The sequence below is a fragment of the Syngnathus scovelli genome, chromosome 11 (assembly GCF_024217435.2).
Source record: "Syngnathus scovelli strain Florida chromosome 11, RoL_Ssco_1.2, whole genome shotgun sequence".
In the NCBI taxonomy this organism is placed as follows: Eukaryota; Metazoa; Chordata; class Actinopteri; order Syngnathiformes; family Syngnathidae; genus Syngnathus; species Syngnathus scovelli.
In genome coordinates, this window is record NC_090857.1 from 5,662,209 (window position 1) to 5,680,752 (window position 18,544).

The following is an 18,544-nucleotide window of genomic DNA, read 5'->3' on the forward strand; positions in this document are numbered from 1 at the left end:
TAGCGCTACTACAGGTCTATTGATGTAACTACAGCAAGAATGGCTATGATCCTGTAGCTGATGCGCATGCTTAAAAAAGTTGGGTTCTCTGGCTTCCTCCCTCATTCCATAAACATGTTACCTTAATAGAAGAAGAAATTGTCCAATTGTGTGAAATTGAGTATTAATATTTATTTTGTGTGATAAAAACTTAAATACATGACGAATTTCCCCCTCATCTTTTTTTTTATTTCACCAATATTTTATTGTTTGTGTGAATCATATAATTCAATACAGTGCAAAGGCATTTTCATTCAGGCAACATGAACTCATTTGTGCTGTTTTCATCAAGCATTGCCAACCACCAAGTTGTGCTGCAATATTCTGTTTACAGGCTTTTTTTTTTTTCATTTACAATAAGTGCCTATTTACCTGAGACTGCAACAACAATGTCTAAAATTCATGAAAGCGTCTCAAGGGGGAGAAAGGGCAATAAGAGACTAATGCACACGAGTTTTAGAGAAAGCACCTGCATATTGTGCTGACTACACTTTAGTGGCAACGTTGGTATAATGGATCTGCAAACACTCTCACGGGGAACGCATGGTGGACGCACATCCACTTAGTAGGATGTGCTAAAGCAAAACACACTCTCATTAGACCTTGTGCATATTTGTGCACTCAAAGCAAGAGGCAACATTTTAAGTCTGGAAAGAGAAAACATGTTTTGAAAATGTGCACCGTAAACTGATATGCATAGTTGTATCAAAAATATTGGATACAGCACAGCATTCTTAAAGAAAGAAAGTCCATCATATCAAATGATACATAGTGACATTAACAATTGCGAATTTTGTTGTCTTTCTATACAATAAACAAATAGTAAATGACGGTGTCTTTAATGCAAAATTAATTAGTCATATAAACACACAGACCATGGTTTGTAATCATATCACGATTGGAAAATATGTACAAGATTCATGTGTATTTGTTGGCCGCATTAAGTCACGATTAACAGCCTGGCACTGAAAGTCAGTCTAAGCCTCTTGGGTTAACTGGACGTTTTAACAAAATGGACCTTCACACAGTAAAAACCACATTCATCACTGTGAGGGGAGGTTAAATGAAATTGTTATTGAGTCGGCATGTTGGGAAAAACCTTGGTCCGGTGAGTGGAGGGAGAAGCTAATGCGCCAGGATGCACTCCAAACAGCCCATCAATTGAATTACAAGTGGAAACTCCCTCTAAGAGAGTTTCCTGGAAAATACTTCCTATCCTCTTCCATTCATTATCAGCAGCAACATCAACAGCAGCAAGACATAATCTTCTTGAAACCTGACGCTAAAATACAAATATTCCTTGTGCAGATTTAATACTTGCGTTCTCCGGTTTAATAGATGAGGCTTATGAACACAAAACAAAGAGAAAATTGTATATTTGAAACGCATGCTGATGAAGGCATTCATACATCTGCGATAACGGCTCAGTATTAAATATATTACAATATCGCATACATACTATATTTGAAAAAATGTATGCACTTGGGAGGGATTGGGAAAATGACTGATTGCTAAGTATTACAAACTAAATTTACGCAGCCTGTATAAAGAAATGAAAACTGTAGGTGAAAAGAAGCAATTCTTGCAGAATAATGTGCAAAATGTCCTCACGCAATTTCTCATGATCTCATGGTGCAAATGGGAATGACAATGATGAGTATGATACCAAGTACAACAGCGATGAGCGCCAACAACTTGCAAACTTTGGCCCGGCGTTGGCCAGCCTCTTTACGCCTGAGTAACGCATCATAGCCCGGAGTGTAGATGTCGTCCATCCAGAACTCCATGTTGTTAGGATTGAGAGAATCACGACCCTGCGTGACATTATCATTTCATTTTACACAATAATCTGGAAAGAGTCATTCAATTAAAACTACCTGCAAAGGGGAGACTCGTGACTCTCGCTCGTCTACGGTCCACACGGCTCTTCCTCTCGCTTCAGCCAGTCTGGGGTCCATAATTTTTCCTGCGGCGAGGCCCCCAGTCAGGCTGCTTTCTTTGTTGCCAAACAAGGACGAGCTAAATACTTGCTCCACCAAGCTGGACGACTTCTGAGAAAGAAGTCTGGCAGTTCGGCTTGGCTGCTCTTCCTAGAAACAGAATTACCCTCAAATTGTCATCAAATACTATAGATTTACACTTTTACGACTGTTAATACTGTTCAAATCTATCCAACCATTTTTTGTACTGCTTGTCCACTTAGTCACGGGTGAACTGGAGTTATCCAAATATGTTAGAGAAATACTTCACCTGTCCAGTTTTCTCTTGTGATTTGCCACCTTTCATTTTGGAGAAAGTCACCATCCAGTCTTTTGCCATGCTTGACACATTTGATCGCTTGGAATCCGACGGCCCTTTCTCCCCGGGCTCGTTTGTCGAGGCGCGACGAGACGCTTTTCCGTCTTTGCCCGCTTTTGTCTCACCTTGACATTTACCACTGTCTGTCTGTTCCCCAGGAGCTTTCCATTTGTTCCAATCCAGACTATGAGTGCTGGTTGCAGGAAAGAGATGCTCGGATACAGATAAAGGCTGAGGCTCAGATGATTCTGAGGGGGTGATGGGGTGGCTCATGAAGGAGGACACGCCGCTGAGGGGCTCCAGCCATCGGTCACCGCTGCTCTGTGCGCCATCGATGGCGGGCTGCGGGATCTTTTCATCCAGTCGCTGCAAAGCAGACAAGACCTGAGAGATCTCGGCTTTGACATCATTTAGCGATTCCAACTGTCGCTCGATCTGGTTCATACGGAGCAGCAGCTTGCACACGCTGGCTTTTAGTCCATCATCGCTGCTTTCCAGAGAATGGAAAAGCCTTTGGAGTTGGCCTAGGCGGCCCCGTCTGGCCTCCGGGGTATCCTGGTTGAGCGCCCCGGATCCATCGTTAGGGTGCAGGACTCCCGTGGAGCCACACATGCTTATGTCATCTAAAAAGCGGAAGATGGCACTTATGTCATCATCGGCAAAGTCTGGATCATCCAAAGAAGTCATGAAGGACAGGCGGTCTGCATGGACCAAGCTACGGAGACGCCGGGTGTCTGGAGGATCGGTCTGGGTTCCTTGAGCCTTCATTCCGTCAAATTCAATGTCCCCAATCTCGCCCCCCAAAGAACCCCCCATTTTGCTCATAGCGGGCCTTGATCGCCTTTGTAGTTTTCCACCACGGGTTTCAGGTCCCATACCAACGCCGGCTGGGCTGATCCGGTCCTCCAGACTGTGACTCTTGTTACTCCAGATGGGCCTTTGCCCTCGGGGAGGCTTCAAGTGTTTCTGGGACCGCTCTGGGATCGATCCAGGTCCGAAATAAGTGGAGTCCTGCAGGTCATCCAGACTTTCATGTTTGGTCCGCTCTTCCGGAGCCTGCTGGACTGCGGTGGGCGAAGGGTAAGGGTTAGGGATCATTTCAAAGTTGTGATTGTCAAAGCCTTTCTCCCTCTTGGGACTGGGAGACTCGCTGTTGACGGTCACCTGTGGTATGAGAGGTGGCTGATTGTGGAAGTCCTTCTTAAAGATGTTTCTCTTCTGGTCGATTGATGACTCCTGTTCGGTTTCAAACACCTCAACCGGAGCTGAATCGCCACTTGACTCGCTGTCCGTTTCCAAAGGCAGGTAAATATCCTTCATGGTCTTGGCGGGGATCTGTCCACTGGAATACAAAAGTGTGGTGTGAGGCAAGTCGAAAGACACAGCCCGCGTCCTGGCGGGAGGGGGCGATACAAGTGAGATGGGATCGGGGGGGAGACTGCCACGCTTACGCACTGAATAATTGGAATGTGGAAAGAGCAAGTGCTTGTCGATAAGACTTGCACTGGAGTCAGAGTGAGTGCGTACTCTCTCTCTACTCGGAACGTTCAGGTGGTGGATCCCGGGCAGACTGGGACCTGGGGACTGGTCCACAGGGAGGACCGTCTGAGTTCTCATTGGTTGGCTGTCATCAGTGGCCCCACCCGTCATCTGAATAAGGTTAAAAATTGTCACGATGTCAGCAGCGACACCTATTGGTGACAGCCCTTGTCCCCTGGTGGAAACTCGATCTCTAAAAAGAGTGGCTGGAAAACAGGGGTCCTGGCTAGCAGCAGCAAACAACAAACTCCTGAGCTCAATGAGGTGTTCCAAGTCAAAGCGGGTGCTGACCATACGACAAAGGTCCTGGAAGGTCAACCACTGACGCATGGTAGCCAGTTCTTCAAGGATCCCCATGAGGACTCCAGGGTATTCTTGCTGCAGGTTTGCCATGGCTGCCCACCTGAGAAATAAATCATAGCAATCTAAAAAAACAAATAATAATTATATACTATTCACAGCAATGTGCCTTATTTAAAAATGATGATCCACTTTTCTTGTGTGTACTATTTCTTTTTGAAATGCAAAAATGTATTTGTAAGAAAAATACAGTTTGTTCATCTGCATTGACAAAATATGTGTGTATTTTGCTGTAGGCTATTTTGCCTTAGAACGTGTTGATTCTTTTAAAAAAAAACTCAAAAACAGAGCATTACCACTTAAATTTAGTGGTGGAATAAATTGCAAAATAAATGAAACTGATGTTGAATTTTTTTTTTTTATCAGATGATAGAAAAATGGGCACTACCTCAAAAAACCTTTCGTGTGAATTTAGACAACGACCTTATTTGGGAGCCCTAAAATAACTCCAACACTGTGACGCGTTGCAAGGTACATTCCTATTTCATTTGACATAAAGTAAATGCTCAAGAATGAAAGCGAGAGTATGTGCAGCAAATTATATCATTGAATGTTTCGCAGATGATTCATAATATAATATAAAATATAAATGTGCTACATACGTGCAGTCCATTTGCCACACGCGCATAGTGCATTTAGTGCCGTCAGACACACGACGACGTTGTAAACATCAAGGACATACAAACGAATATCCACACTCACCTGAATATTTTAAATACCGACTTCAGCCTCTCATGCGTCCGTCAAAAGTGAAAAAATAATGCAATTAGATCCAGTCCAAATCATACTACCCTCCTTCTTTGGTGTGTCTCTTGTGTTTGTAGCCGTAGAGTCCGCAGCTCAAGCAGGAGAGAAAATTAGAAATCAGGTCATCTTCCCACAAGTCGCTGCAGTCCCCTACGGGACCTCAATATACATGCAAAATGGTTTCCCTTGCCACTATTGAGTGTCATTACCTATAAAATCAGTGCAGCCACTTTGTGGATGACTTCAGAGTAACACACCCTCTGACAGGATGCCTTACTCAAAAGATTATCTCTCCAAGGTGTCATCCAGGTCATGCGAGCAATTTGCTAATATAAAAAGAGCAGATTAAAATTTGATGTCTTCTAATTGACACACTTTACACACCAATAGACCATCAATCTGGGCTAGATTGCCTGCTGGATTGCCATCTCCAAACACAAGTGTCTGCCTTGCTCCAGTCGTCCCAGACCTCACCATTACTCTGCATTATAGACCATAAAGTGTTGTACTTAAAACCCCATTAAGACAAGGGAGGGTCAAGGCTTTCATCTGAGTGGTTGCACTCTCCCACAATCCGAATTGACATTGCTAATTTGCTTGGTAACTCAAGAGAAGTACATCCAATGGGAGAATCAATGCAGCAAACAAGCTGTGGAATGAGACAAATGTTGACAAAGTTGCAATGTGTAATGAGGACAATATATATGCAAGTCTCGGCTTCCAAAATAATAGAAACAGTTGAGAGAATATTGTTTTGTTCCTGTTGTTCCAAGATGGCTGTCCACCAGTGCATAAAGCAAGAAACATAAAGGATGTGTTTGGTGTGGAGGAACAAGATCAAACATTTCAATAGATTCTATATTGATAGGATGGATGGAAATACAGCAATAGGAAAAAAAATGCATGGGAAAATTGTATTGTATTTAAAACATAACCCTTTCAGACCAAGTAGACTGTACAATACCAAATATATAAAAACATTTTTAACTGATATGAGCTTCTGGATCTCTTTTTTTCTTTTTTGTCAGTTTTGATGAGGCTGGAGTGACAACACTTGGAGTCAGTGATGGATTCAAGGCTGGATCTAGGGCTGGGTTCCGGGCAAGAAGGTCCATTATAGAGGCATTCACTTCCCCTGTGGAACATGAATTCATGAAGAGCAAGCAAAGCATGAGCGTGGTTTCCCCCACCAGAGAACATGGGCTTACCCGCGTTGTCATCTTCATCGCTGTCTTCTATGTCTGGACTGTGGATGGAAACCCGAGCCAATGCTGCCAAATCACTTATGAAGCCTCTTTCTGCCTCCTAATGGACACGAGAACACGGTGCTCACGGAACTGATAAACATCTTATGTCTGATCTGCTTTATATTGACTAACCTGTAGTAGTCCATTGATCCTTTCTAACGTTTGAGTCTGGGCTACTTTTCTTCGTCTCAGTTCCTCACACATCATCTCCTGCTCCAGATCGCAATGCTCTAACAATTTCCTTTTGTGGACCTCAACCCTAAAAGAAAAAAAAAAACGTCATCGATGCCACTTAAACAATTATTATGCTTCTTGTACCTCTGTTGAAACTTAGCAGAGGTGGGTTTCCTTCCCCAGTTCTCCAATTCCCGTATCAACGCTTTGTTCAACCGACTGCTACTGGAGGCTTCCTCGGTCACATCTGCATCGAAATCATATGATTCAAACCAAATTTTCTGTCAAAAGATGCAATAAGAATTTAGCAGTGTGGTCGTCTCACCAAGATTCGTGTTTGACTGAGGTGGCTGCAGTTTTTGAGCAATATCTTGTAAGCTAGCATAGTAGCTTTGGACGAGAGCAGTAAGAGAATCTTTGGTCACGTATACACTCTCAGAAGCAGCCTCTGTTAGATGATGCTAAAAGGGGAAACGGTATTAAGAAATTATTCGTCATTATGTCAGGACTGGGAAAAAAAAAATCTGTAGTTCCCTGAGAAAACACCTTCAAGTCGTCTTCATCCGTAGAGCTGCTTTGTGATTCCGAGAGCCGGCTTTCCATCAGTTGTAAGATGCCGTGGCTGAGGGCGTTGCCGAGCACCAACTGCGCATGATTCTGAAGAATCTCTGTCCCTGTTTCCAACTCCGACAAAAATTCCTGATGGAAACTATGACTCACCAGTTGACTCTCTGGAACCAGATGCTTCTCTGCTAGGCTAGCACTGCTGTCCTATTGTTATGAGGTCACGAAAACAAAAAGTAATTCAAGATGGTCATGGATGATTTCTCAATATTCTCCCTACCTTGAGAGCTGAATCAACACAGGAGTGGACTGTGGCAGGCTCCTTCATCAGCAAAGCCCGAAAGTCGGTCTGAGACAGAACCTTCAGCTTGGAAAGTCTCATCTCTTTAAGCAGGTGTAGACAAAAGTGTCTGGCCATGAAGTGGCGCTGCACGCATGCCAGCAGGTGCTCATGTTTCTCATCCAGCAACTCCCCCACTTGACTGAGAAAAGGTCCGATTGGACAATAATATGAACATAACTTTAAGGACTGACCCTGGAGGATGCCATGAGCGTCTCTCTTTTAGTGGTCGTTCAGTATTACCTGTTAAGTGTGTAGCTCTGACTGACCACCATGGCTCGTAGGATTTTCATCTGCTGGTTCTTCAGATGCTTGAGGCTGGCATGCATTAGAGCTGTGGACTCAGTCCATACCTTGAAAAAAATGAGTCAATGAAACCTATGGAGAACAGTCCAGAAAATGCACAACAATTATAAATATGGATTGTGCAGTTTGGTATCTGTACCTGTCGTTCTTGATCAATCTGAGCCTGCATTTGCTCCATTTGCAATCTGGCTGTTGTCTCCACCCGCTGCTGATGTGCAGAAAACTGCTGCTCTACGTCCATCCACAGCGCTTGGCAGCGTTCAGCAGACAGCTTGCACTGGGCGGTAACAGACGTGCAAAAGATGTCTTTGGTTCGTTCTTGGAGCCTCTTTGACCAGCTGCTGCGGAGTTTCTGAAGAGAAGATGTGGTCGAAATAAAATGTCTACTGTGACAAATATTGTGCAGTACTTACTGTCCAAACGTTGCAGAGGTTGTCAGCCATCCGGTCGTTTTGTTGGAGTTCCAAATCACAAAGCTTCTGCCTTTGTTTTAATAATAGCTCTTGAAACTCCTAAAGGTGATGAATAGGGTGAAAATATACACAATTAATATCAACAGCTATTGGAGCTGTGTGGTTGAAAAAGGACATTAACTTTTTGACGACTTGTATATCGTAAGAAAAAAATGGGTCTCTGGCATGACTGCGCATTTGCCATCCAAATATGTGCTTACCTTCGAAAGCTGCTCTGGGTCACTGTGAGTTTGCCTTAGCTCCAGCACACGACTTCTCTCCTTGTCCTGGCTCCTCTGAAGCTTTTTTCGCTTTGCCTCCATTTTGCTACACTTTTCAGCCAGCAACTCTTTTGTTTTCCTTATGTAATCTGGATTGTGCCCAAAAGATTTAAATTGAACATGACAAACTGAGAATGACAATATTATTCAAATTAGAAATAAATATTAAAAATTAAAGCTTATGAATGACATTAACTGAAAAAGACAAAAACAAATTAAGACATTTTTGTCGTATACATTAGAGGGTTTTTCAGCTTTCAGTTCATTTTTACTTATTAATATTTATTTTTCAGTATTAATTTTTGTGAACTATAATAACCTTGGCTGTCACATTTTTATGATCATACACACAATTCATGCCGAGTACACCAGAGAATTCACCCCACCCTCTCTGCACAGTTGAAGACTTTCTGTAAGCGCGTGCTGCACTTGAGAAAGTATCGTTTCCATGCAGCTGAAAGTCAAAACATCCTCGCTGGTCAGCTGCTCCAGGGCCGTAGCCATCAAGCTCTGCCTCAGAGAAGCTTCCTGCTGGACTAAGGCAGGTTGGGACTGGAGAAGCCCTGTCAGCTCCTCCCACCATAACAGCTTCTGGTAAATTTGCTGGAAAAGAAGAACACCAGGTTAGTCAAAAAAAAAATTAAATTAAATAAAAAATAAAAACCAGCCAACTGGTAACCATTATTTGAGTTTCTTGAGCTTTCATGAGGTGATTCTCGACCAACACAAGAGTCTGGTTGAGAGCGACTGTCGCATCAAGTGCTTCATCTGCAGGGAAACTGCTGGTCCTCTTCATCACATGCTGGCAGAGCTCCTCCACCACTTTGCTGAAACTTTTGGACTGCAAAAAGGTTTGAACATCACTAAGAATCTCGTTCCGATATGAATAATTAATTATTACCATTTGAAGGCTGCTTTCTAGAATATTCTTTTGAGATCTCTCCATTTCCTCCAAAGTACAAGGAGCATCCAAATGATCATCACTGGTAGTATGGGCTGTTGGCAGCTGTTTCTTTAGCTCCTCCAATTCCTAAAATAACAGTGCATGCTTTCATACAGATTCAAAAATCAATCCTGGCTGTATTCTTTCAATTTCAAATGCAGTTATTTGTTGAAACTTTGAATTCCTTTTGAATTGCTTTTAATTTAAAAGGTTACCTTTTGCTGCACTTGAAGAATACGCTTAGTGAAGTCTGCATCGTTTTTGTCTCTTGGAAAATGACTGCAAAATATTTTTTTTACCATTTGAAGGTAAATCTAAGACAGGAAAATGTTATCCCATGTAAATATCACCAGTACTAAGACATGTTCATGAAATGCTGCCTCTTAAATTATGTAATAGGAATAAAATGACAAACACTCACAGTATATTTTTCTTCCAGAAGTTGAGCGCAGAGCTGTTCGACATCCTTCAGGGCCAAACAATGGAGGTTGATCCTTGCTTCAAAACTGCAACAGAAACATTTAGCAAGACAAAATCACTCATACATCCTGTGAATGTTAACATCTTTAATTCTGAAAGCCTCACAAAACCTACCCTTTTTGTGTCAGTGTGTAGGAGTAGTGGGAGACCCTGACAAAGCTCTGGTTCTGCAGGTTCTTGGGGACCGATGAGGAGGAGATGAACTGGCTGCCGTCATCGTTGTCCAGATCTTGACTTAGAGAGTCTCCCTCTGTGAAGGACGACGACGAATCCTCTTTTGGCATTGTCGGCAACTTGGAGCATTCGTGAAGAGAAGGGTTGGATGCTCCGTCTGCTAAAGGCTGCCACAAAGATTGTTGAATGAAACAAGACACCATCAGATATTATAATACAAGCACGACTGCAAACAAATAGAGAAAGTGGGCGGTTATCTTTAAGTGTGCGAATAGATTATGCAGTTATAAATTTACTCTGTATTTTTGGTTGATGGGGTAGACCACTTTTGCTCTTGATGCAAATGCTGCAACATCACTGTTCATCGGTTCCTGTTTCTTCTCCTGTTCCAAATTAAATGAAAAAATAAAATGAAGACACACGGTTAACCATATGACGGGTTAAAAATCTAAAAGACATATAATACTTTGTCATTAGTTGCAGCAGGCGGGGCTTCTTTTCTGTTGTTGCTCGCATGATCACTGGTGATGTTTTCCACTTCTCCATCATCAGATTCAAGTAGCCTTCTTGCATTGTGCCCCTGGTGGAATACAATAAATGCGCACTAAGTTGAAATGCGTAAAATGGGTGGAAAAAATGTTGGCGATTGCTTACCTGTCTTGTCAAAATTAAAGTTTTCAGGCAAAACGTATAGAAAAGGGCAGCGGCTAATATTCCCGTTAGTCCACCACAAACTGTAGCCACTGTCAACAATCCTGTGTAGACGTGCAGCGACTCAACGTAATTGACTAAAACGTCAGTACCGCATTCGACTAGTAAATTCTGCTCGGACATTTCTCTGTGGGCGCAGTTCCGCACAAAATAGCATATTGATGAAAGCCTCACAATAAAATCACGATTCTAATTGTTACCTTAAGCATATCCCCACCTTCATAATGTTAAATTCTTACAAAAGAATCCAGCAAAACTAATGTGCATCTTCAACAAAAGTTTTACCAGCTCAAATCTCTGCAACGTTTTCGACCAACCAGCAACTAAAATACATTAGCTTTCAAAATAAAAACATTTTCTTGGTCATGCATCAGAAAAGAGAGGCTACTTTAATAGATAAGTTTAGTGAGACTACGTAAAATCCAAATATTAAACGCTTATTTTTGGATGTGGGCTTGCATCTACTCCATTTAGTTTTAATTAGCGCACTATTTCGGACTATGCTGTTTTAATTTGAAAGCACGACAAGATGTAGATGCTGAAATCAACTTTTTAAAAGCCTCTCCTTCACGTCTAAACTTTCGGAACTTTTTGGGTGAGCAGTGATTTGCAAAACGGAGCAGATGTGCACGGAATCGCAGAAGAGTGGACGTTGACTGACAGTTTTATTCTATTCATTAACTATTTTGTTTGACCCATTTACAAAAATATGGAGTTTTCCGATTGTATTTCTGCAGCAGAGCCGACGCGATCATTGGCGAACGGCTTTCCCGAGTGACAGTCAAAACAAAAACTTGCGGTACATTTGATGGCGGAAAATGTGACAATATGGTCTGTTTTAGTCAACCTCCAAGTGTCGTGTTTTTCTCCGACGAATCCATCGTCAAATTGGTGTCCCATCGCCATCCAAAGTGAGACACCAGGCAATGAACTTCCATGCAACGGATCAAGTCATGATACGTGCTGGTCCTGCGAACTGCCGACAAGAAATTCGTGCAACGAATATGCAGTGAGTAGCCCGTTAGCGAATATTTGACTATTTGTGTCTTAAGAGCACCTATTTTACTTGAGTCTAATGCATTTACTTTGTGTGTTTTGCATGTTGCAGAGCAATTCCAGCTACCTCGAAACCAAAGACTTTGGAGGGAACCCAACAGGACTGCAGCTGCATACACACAGTATGTAAACAAATGTTCACTGAATATAAAAAATACGAACATGGCAATTGTTTTAAATTGTAAAAAAAAGACTATTACGCTTACATTTAATTGGTCAAGCATTTTAATGTTAAGCAAAATGTTCCTGCACTGTGACATCATAGGTCAAATGGATTTCCATCCTCCATATTCAGCTGAGAGAGCTGTTTCTTCATCTGCTTCTCCTGAACCATGGGCACATTCCCTCTACAAACCCTTGATTCGCATGAAAGCCATTTTACAACCTCGAGATCGCAGAAGCTCACTCACCAGATACGATCCTGGTCACACTCTTCCTCAGGTGATGCACTAGAATATTTAGTCTATTACTGCCCATTCGAAACAAAACACTATACATAACTCTATCATTTGGATTTCTGCAGTTTCAGAGTTTGACGCCACCAGCAGCTTTTAAAGTCAAGTTTCACAAGTGTGCACAGGTATATTGTTTACATGTATTTATCCTAATCTGCTTTTGGAAGTGACCATCAACCCATGTGACCACACCCAAAGGTGCTGGCTGAAGTGGACCCGCCACAGTTGACATTCTTCCTGCTGATTCACAACCTGAGCCCAGTGGGTGGCACTAACCTCTCTCAGGTGGCCATCCGGGACTCCATATTTGGGATAGTACCCCTAAAAACTGAAGGCAGGGTTGTGGAGAGAGGATACCAAGTGTTTACCATTGATGCTTTATCTGGTATGCCTGACTGTTGGTTCATAACTATAAATAAATAAAGTATTTTATTCGTACAGCCGTATTGAAGTTTATTTAAACTTTTCAGCTGGATCCCAAACGATTCTCAACTATACTGCACAAATAAGAAGTCATAAGAGTGGAGTTCTGGACCTTCCAGCTTTTCTCACGTTCTCTAACTTATCACAGGTAGCTTCAAGTTTCCCTTTTTGTTGCAATATTGCCAAACAGCAATAAAATGCTTTCTTGTTATTTTTCCCACAGAACGATGTCAGCATGTTTGGTCCCTTGACCGCTAATCTGACACTGCGTGTTAATTCCACAGACAGGGTAAGTAGTGCTGCATGGTAAATAAGCAGAAGTTGCTGCATTTATTTCTTATATGCACATTTATTTTGTTTTGTTTTAGATTTATCCAAACCATGGTGTGCACTTTGCTGGATTTGTTGCTGGGTTCTTCGTTGCGTTGGTGCTGCTGTTGCTGGGCTTTTTAGCCGTTCACACGATTGGTCCAAGAACCAGACTAAATCTTCTTCAGCAAAGGGTAACTACATACATACCGTGCTCATAAAATGAGTAGAATGTTTGTATGAATGAAACAAAAAATTAGAGTTAAATAAATTTTACAACTATGACAACCAGTCATCACTGTACAGTTGCATTAAAAATAATTTATGCCAAAGAAGAAAATATTTTTTGTCGTATTTTTGTTGCTCAGAAAAACAGAAGTGACCCAGACCCAGAGTATGCAGACTGCAACATAACAGAGACTGTTAAAGATGAGGCAACCTTTGAAGATAAGATTGTTGACATCATGGTGCTAGAGGAACCGCAGAACATGAATCAGGCGCTGGAGAAGTAAGGGAATAAAGCATTTATATGTATTCACTTTTTAAAATAACAATTGACTTGACTGTCATTTTCTCTACATGTCACTCGTGATAGCCTAGAAATGTCCACACTGCTGCACGCCACCAACAACTTGGAGGCCACTCGGATTCAGATCTACAAGGATGTTCTGTCTGTCCTCTTGGGAGGCCTGCGGCATCGCGGCCAGGTCAGCCTCCAAGCTCAGCAGCGGCTTCTCAGTGTGCTTCATGGCCAGCTGCTGGGTATGGAAGGTCGGCTGAAGGAGGAACGAGGCGCTCGCATGGCTGCGCTTGCAGGCAAGTGTAACCTGGAGACCCGTGAGGAGATGGAAGCAGAGCATCGAAGGGAAGCTGCAGAGAAGGCCCAAGCTGAGCTGCTGTGTCAACATGCCGAACAACAGGTTGAGATGATGGATGCTGTCGTCTGCAGATAGTTGCTTTCAGTTCAATTTGGTTCAATTCATTTTAATGTTGACTCCACTAGGAGCTCCTCCAATGTAGTGTCCTGCTGGAGAAGCTGCACAAACTGAGCCAGGCTCACCTGCAGCGCACGTTGTTGGTCCGCCACGAAGAAGCCTCGGCAAAGGTCCAGAGGGAGATCATCGAATGGCGTCGCGTGGAGCTTCATAAGATCTTCTCTGAGGAACTGGATGAAGCCACAAAGATGGGCGAGTTGGACAAGACCGCTGCCAGTAGTCTTCATCACAGTTACTTTGAGTGTCAGGTCAGCAACCAGCGGCTGTGGTCACTTTGTGGTCACATTTATGCCAGTCCGTCTTCATCTTTTGCAAGTACATGTTCTATCTGTGTCCAGGATCTTCTGGAGGAAACTCTGGATGTGATCCTTGCCAACTGGCGTTATGTGCTAGCTGAACGTCATGCACAGAGGAAATTCTTGCTACACAGCCTGCACAGCCTGAATAGTCTCATTTCAGACACCTTCGCCAGCACCTCCAGCAATTTGGACAGCATGTTCACACACATCAGAAGGTTGGGCTATTACAACATTACCATCTGTTAAGACTCAGAATTGCATTGCATTGTGATTGTGCCTAGCTAATGCATAATATTGAATATTTTCCACCAGAGGGAGCACGGCGTCTGCTGAAAAGCTGACTCAGCTGCAGGAGAAAGCCCAGAAGGATCTTGTAATGGTGAGGCAGAGACTAGATGACGCTTTGAGCCAAGAGAGGAGAGCCATGCGCTGTGGTCTCATCAAGAAGCGGAGGGAGCTCATTTCTGACATGGTTTGGAGCGTTTGGTTCATTTGTCTGTCATTTAACTCTATACTGTACTCTAAGGTGAAAAGAGCTCAAAAAGAAAAATCTGTCTTTCCAAAGTTTATATAGGTTCGTTTTATTTGATACTGAAAAATATACTGATGAAATTATGCAAATTTCCTACAACTTATAATGTGGCTCAAATAGCATGTCCTCCATTCTTCAGCTCAGGGTCCACATGCAGAGACAGAAGGACTTGTCTGGCCTGTCTAAGAATCAAGATGGAAGCATCAAAGTAGCCCATCATCTGCAGTGTTGGCAGGAGCTACTGACAACTTGTAGCTTGGAGCTTGCTGAGCTCATCAATAATTTAGACGAGGAGGCGGCAGCTGATATTCGGAAGGTACAAATAATACTACACACACTTTTTTTAAGAAAGCACACATAGGGGGCATTCAGTCCATGCATTGTTTGGCTCCCCCTGTCTGTCGTCAAGGTGACCATGCGTGTAATCCAGAGTTCCATGGCAGAAGTCAAAGCCATTCAGCCTTCCACAATGCAGGCCCTGCTCACAATCCTGCCGCCAAGCGTGCAGAGCTCACTGCTGCAAGTCGACCCAGAAGCAGGCCAAGGAGGGAGTGCGCTCCTGCAGGGCCAAGAGATGCTACACCAGGAAGGCAAAGCAGCCTTACACACGCTTAGCACCACCAGGGAGAGCCTGAACAGAGCCATGGAGAGGGAGTTGCAAGAGCAGAAGGAGCTCAGGGCTCATTGCAGAGATTTCTTCAGGTTAGTCGAATAAAGTTGTCATATGGCATCGGGGCAGATGGATCTACTCCACAAGTCCAGCTGCCAAAGTTCAAGTCATTTATTTACCTGAATTGTAAATAAATTGTGGCACAGTGTATTGTAAATCCAGTCTCCTGATTGTCTTCGTATGTGTCCTTGTCAGATGTTTGTGCTCGTCCCAACTGACTCTCTCTGGCGATGAGCGCCTGGCAATGAAACTTGAATTCCAGAAATGTCTCTCTGTGATGGACCGATGCCTCATGCTGCCCCACGCCGTGTCCAGAACAAAAGTCCACAACTGCCTCGCAACTTGGAGGGAGGACAGTGGGCAACAAATGGTGAACACATCATAAGCACCGTAAACTTGTTTTTGTGATTTGCTGCTCAAGCCCAGTGGCTGAGAATTTTTCTTTTTTCTTTTCAATGTTGCCCCCTCGCTGTGATCAGACTCAATTATGAGCCTGCTGAGCAAAAGTGCACACAGAGTGTTTTCATTTCTAATCACACCGGGACAGCAGGCCTGGATTCCTTTCTAAACTTCATCGTGCACATTTTGTTATTTTATCACAGATAAAGTCACATTTCAGCGGGAAAGCACAAGCTACATCCGATCTGGTTCACTTCCAGAAAAAACTTCAAGACCAGATCCAACTGTTAGAGGAGACGGCTAGGGAGATGGATCACGGGGTTATAAGTAAGGTAAGAAACAAGGGAAGGGTAACGTGCAGTTCTTCAATTTGATATCTCGTATAAAACCATCATGAGGTCATTTGAGGTGATGCTTGCTGAACTGTAAATGCAGGTAGAAGAGGAGATGAGGAAGGAGAGGGAAGACTACTTGCGTTCTCAGGCCGACAGTCTGGCAATGCAAATGGCCGCCGTGCACTACCAAAAGGCTGACAGGAGGGCCAAAGTCTTGGAGACGTCCCGAGCACTGTACAGCCTTCACGGCCTGCTAAGTCATCACCTTCGAGAGACCAAGAAGAATCTGGCGAGACAAGAAATGGCCCAAAGTATAAAGAGGCACTGCCTGGTAAGAGGGATTGGATGTCAACTAGAATTGTGGGATTGTGTCGCTTTCACCCCTAAATTGTAGTTGGTTAACCAACAGGGCCTTGAAGAAGCAGAACGTCAGCTCCAGGAAGAGAACGGAGAGCTGGACCAGCTGGAAACAGTTCATTGGTCAACCCAAACGCACACAGAGGACACTGATGCGAAAGAGCAAGCCCGTAGGCAGGAGGAGCTGTTTGGCCTGGAACTGGAAAGCCGAATGTCATCCATCCTCCAGGGCGCGCTCAATAAGTGTCATCAAGTCAGCACAGCGTTGACGGCTAGGTAGGTCTGTCGTGACCCTGGGACAAATTTTTTTTTTTTTTACTTATTAAAAGTCATGTTTTAGGTTGGACAAGATGACTGCTGGCAATCAGACTATGGAAGATCTCAGAGAAAAAATGGCGCTCAAGAGACTTTATTCCAACTGTGACCAGGTTCAAACACTTTTCAAGCAGTTTTCCTGTGTGTGTACCTCTTTGTTATCCTTTGTCGTCACTTCCGTGTTTCAGGAGCTGCTTTTCGCATCAGAACTGGTAAAACAATGTCGGATGCCGGTTGAGGTTCTCCTTGAGCTTCTGCGTCTCCTGGTCCCCACGATGCCTGAGAGTGAACTTCTTTCCATCACTGATGCCGTCTGTCCTAAGCAGCATCTTGGTTCCTCGTCTACGGAGCAGGAACATTCTGGGTAAGCATTTGGATAAGAAACATTTTTATTCAACTAGTCTGAAATTGGACTGCTTTACATGTAAAGAGGGAATATAACTTTTTAGTCTATCTCCAAAAATGCCATTTCTGAACAAGTACAAGAGTGTACCTCATGAGCAACTACCAGTACATAGTGTACAGTACTTTTTTTTTTTGCGCTATCCTATTCCAAAGTTGTTTAGAATGTCCGCTTTTTCCAGTACAGCGCATTACTGACATTAATGCCTCTCTGACCAGGCCTAATCTGCGTCTTCCTGTCAAACTGAAGGACGACCTTGTGCACAGAAGTATGCTGAACATGCCGCGTGTGGAAAAGGAAAGGTGAGTAAGCAGCTGCCAGATTAAGACGTCCCAATATCAGGGGCAGCGATCAGCTCGGTGGCCATGAACGCCACATACATGATCCTTTTAGAAGAGGAAATATGTATGTCGTCAGAGGCGCGTATGGGTGAGGTAAGCACATGTTCTCCGACAGACTTTCAAACAGCGACTCCTTTGTATGTTAGATCTCACGGACTCCAGGAAAAGAGGCAACATTTGATGGAAAGACTTCTTCCCAGCTCTCGTTTGCTGCTTGTGGAAAAAGGGAAGGAGAGCTTTGCGGAGGAAAAGTTACCCGAGTATAAATCAGCTGTAAATGAAAACACCCTGCAGCAACACGAGGCTCCCAACCAAAGCAACATGGAGAAAGGGAGTGAAACGCTGCATAACTCAGTAGAAGAAGAAGAAGACATGATTCCAACCTCTGCCAATGTGGAAGTGATCTGCCAGGCCAACGGGGAAAGGCTGTTTGTCTTTCGGGATCCACCTCAATCCCACATTAGTATCAACTCTACCAAGAGAAAGAGAAAAAGGAACTTCCTCAATTTGAAGAAAGGCTGTGTGGCTCCAACACCACAAACTTGACATTCATAGAATAGATATTATAATAAGCAGTCTTGGCCAAAGATTTGGGCACTGAATTAAATTTGTTTCACTAACTTTGCTGCTTTAAAGGATACGTTTAGAATGTTTCTTAAAACAATTTCATAAACAGTGTAAATAACTATGTGACATTGGCAATTTTATAAAATAATTTTGTATTGAAAATTATGTTGGCCACTCTCTCAAAACCTTCCATTATTCATTTTAGATGGATGATGATATATTCAGCACAAATGAAATTGTAATGAAACATCTTATTACTGAAGAAACGGTATCAGTCACAATCCTGACATTTGAAGAAGCATAATGGAAAAACAAGATTTTAATCATTTCTAACTAGGGATGCATATCTTTAGGATTTTAGCGATGTCAATACTGAGCATTTGGTACCGGTACCAAAAAGTACCGATCCACGGTATGCATCCCTATTTCTGAC

The 18,544-nt window shown here is 43.2% G+C and overlaps 3 protein-coding genes across 4 annotated transcripts; 1 reads left to right on the forward strand and 2 right to left on the reverse strand.

Annotated features, from left to right (window-relative positions):
- Window positions 1-218: 218 nt before the first annotated feature.
- Window positions 219-4,277, reverse strand: minar1 (membrane integral NOTCH2 associated receptor 1). The gene is made up of 3 exons (XM_049733976.2): window positions 2,290-4,277; window positions 1,917-2,129; window positions 219-1,853 (listed from the first exon to the last, which is right to left on the reverse strand). Exons 1-3 carry the CDS (start codon window positions 4,267-4,269, stop codon window positions 1,659-1,661), a joined length of 2,388 nt encoding a protein of 795 aa, XP_049589933.1. The 5' UTR covers window positions 4,270-4,277; the 3' UTR covers window positions 219-1,658.
- Window positions 4,278-5,827: 1,550 nt separating this feature from the next.
- On the reverse strand, window positions 5,828-10,972 carry LOC125977008 (evC complex member EVC). 2 transcript variants are annotated; one of them, XM_049733110.2, is made up of 21 exons: window positions 10,856-10,970; window positions 10,599-10,699; window positions 10,411-10,524; window positions 10,241-10,327; window positions 9,885-10,111; window positions 9,712-9,796; window positions 9,506-9,604; window positions 9,249-9,377; window positions 9,027-9,188; window positions 8,734-8,950; window positions 8,288-8,436; window positions 8,028-8,126; window positions 7,754-7,966; window positions 7,552-7,661; window positions 7,249-7,450; window positions 6,951-7,175; window positions 6,730-6,865; window positions 6,549-6,651; window positions 6,363-6,489; window positions 6,192-6,288; window positions 5,828-6,118 (listed from the first exon to the last, which is right to left on the reverse strand). In XM_049733110.2, exons 4-21 carry the CDS (start codon window positions 10,307-10,309, stop codon window positions 5,967-5,969), a joined length of 2,601 nt encoding a protein of 866 aa, XP_049589067.1. In that variant the 5' UTR covers window positions 10,310-10,327; window positions 10,411-10,524; window positions 10,599-10,699; window positions 10,856-10,970; the 3' UTR covers window positions 5,828-5,966. The 2 variants fall into 2 exon arrangements, with proteins under 2 accessions (XP_049589067.1, XP_049589066.1); XM_049733109.2 differs by having other exon boundaries at window positions 10,599-10,972.
- A 224-nt stretch (window positions 10,973-11,196) lies between these two features.
- Window positions 11,197-18,273, forward strand: LOC125977007 (limbin). The gene is made up of 23 exons (XM_049733107.2): window positions 11,197-11,664; window positions 11,764-11,833; window positions 11,977-12,152; window positions 12,235-12,291; window positions 12,365-12,551; window positions 12,637-12,737; window positions 12,813-12,878; window positions 12,958-13,092; window positions 13,267-13,406; window positions 13,494-13,818; window positions 13,902-14,141; window positions 14,232-14,407; window positions 14,505-14,664; window positions 14,864-15,040; window positions 15,134-15,426; window positions 15,590-15,764; window positions 15,997-16,125; window positions 16,229-16,459; window positions 16,538-16,761; window positions 16,826-16,913; window positions 16,989-17,164; window positions 17,422-17,505; window positions 17,691-18,273. Exons 1-23 carry the CDS (start codon window positions 11,464-11,466, stop codon window positions 18,088-18,090), a joined length of 4,011 nt encoding a protein of 1,336 aa, XP_049589064.1. The 5' UTR covers window positions 11,197-11,463; the 3' UTR covers window positions 18,091-18,273.
- The last annotated feature ends 271 nt before the right edge of the window (window positions 18,274-18,544 follow it).

Bases quoted from the DNA above. Each gene is read 5' to 3' on its own strand.
- minar1 (XM_049733976.2), bottom strand. From the start codon at position 4,269: ATGGCAAACCTGCAGCAAGAATACCCTGGAGTCCTCATGGGGATCCTT. The intron at 2,130-2,289 runs GTGAAGTATTTC...TTCTGTTTCTAG, and splicing joins CACAAGAGAAAACTGGACAG to GAAGAGCAGCCAAGCCGAAC. The intron at 1,854-1,916 runs GTAGTTTTAATT...AATGTCACGCAG, and splicing joins CACGAGTCTCCCCTTTGCAG to GGTCGTGATTCTCTCAATCC.
- LOC125977008 (XM_049733109.2), bottom strand. From the start codon at position 10,778: ATGTCCGAGCAGAATTTACTAGTCGAATGCGGTACTGACGTTTTAGTC. The intron at 8,437-8,733 runs GTGGGGTGAATT...GGCACAATCCAG, and splicing joins TCTTCAACTGTGCAGAGAGG to ATTACATAAGGAAAACAAAA. The intron at 7,451-7,551 runs GTAATACTGAAC...ACCTTTTCTCAG, and splicing joins CAGAGCTACACACTTAACAG to TCAAGTGGGGGAGTTGCTGG.
- LOC125977007 (XM_049733107.2), top strand. From the start codon at position 11,464: ATGGCGGAAAATGTGACAATATGGTCTGTTTTAGTCAACCTCCAAGTG. The intron at 14,408-14,504 runs GTTGGGCTATTA...ATTTTCCACCAG, and splicing joins ATGTTCACACACATCAGAAG to AGGGAGCACGGCGTCTGCTG. The intron at 14,665-14,863 runs GTTTGGAGCGTT...TCCATTCTTCAG, and splicing joins GGGAGCTCATTTCTGACATG to CTCAGGGTCCACATGCAGAG.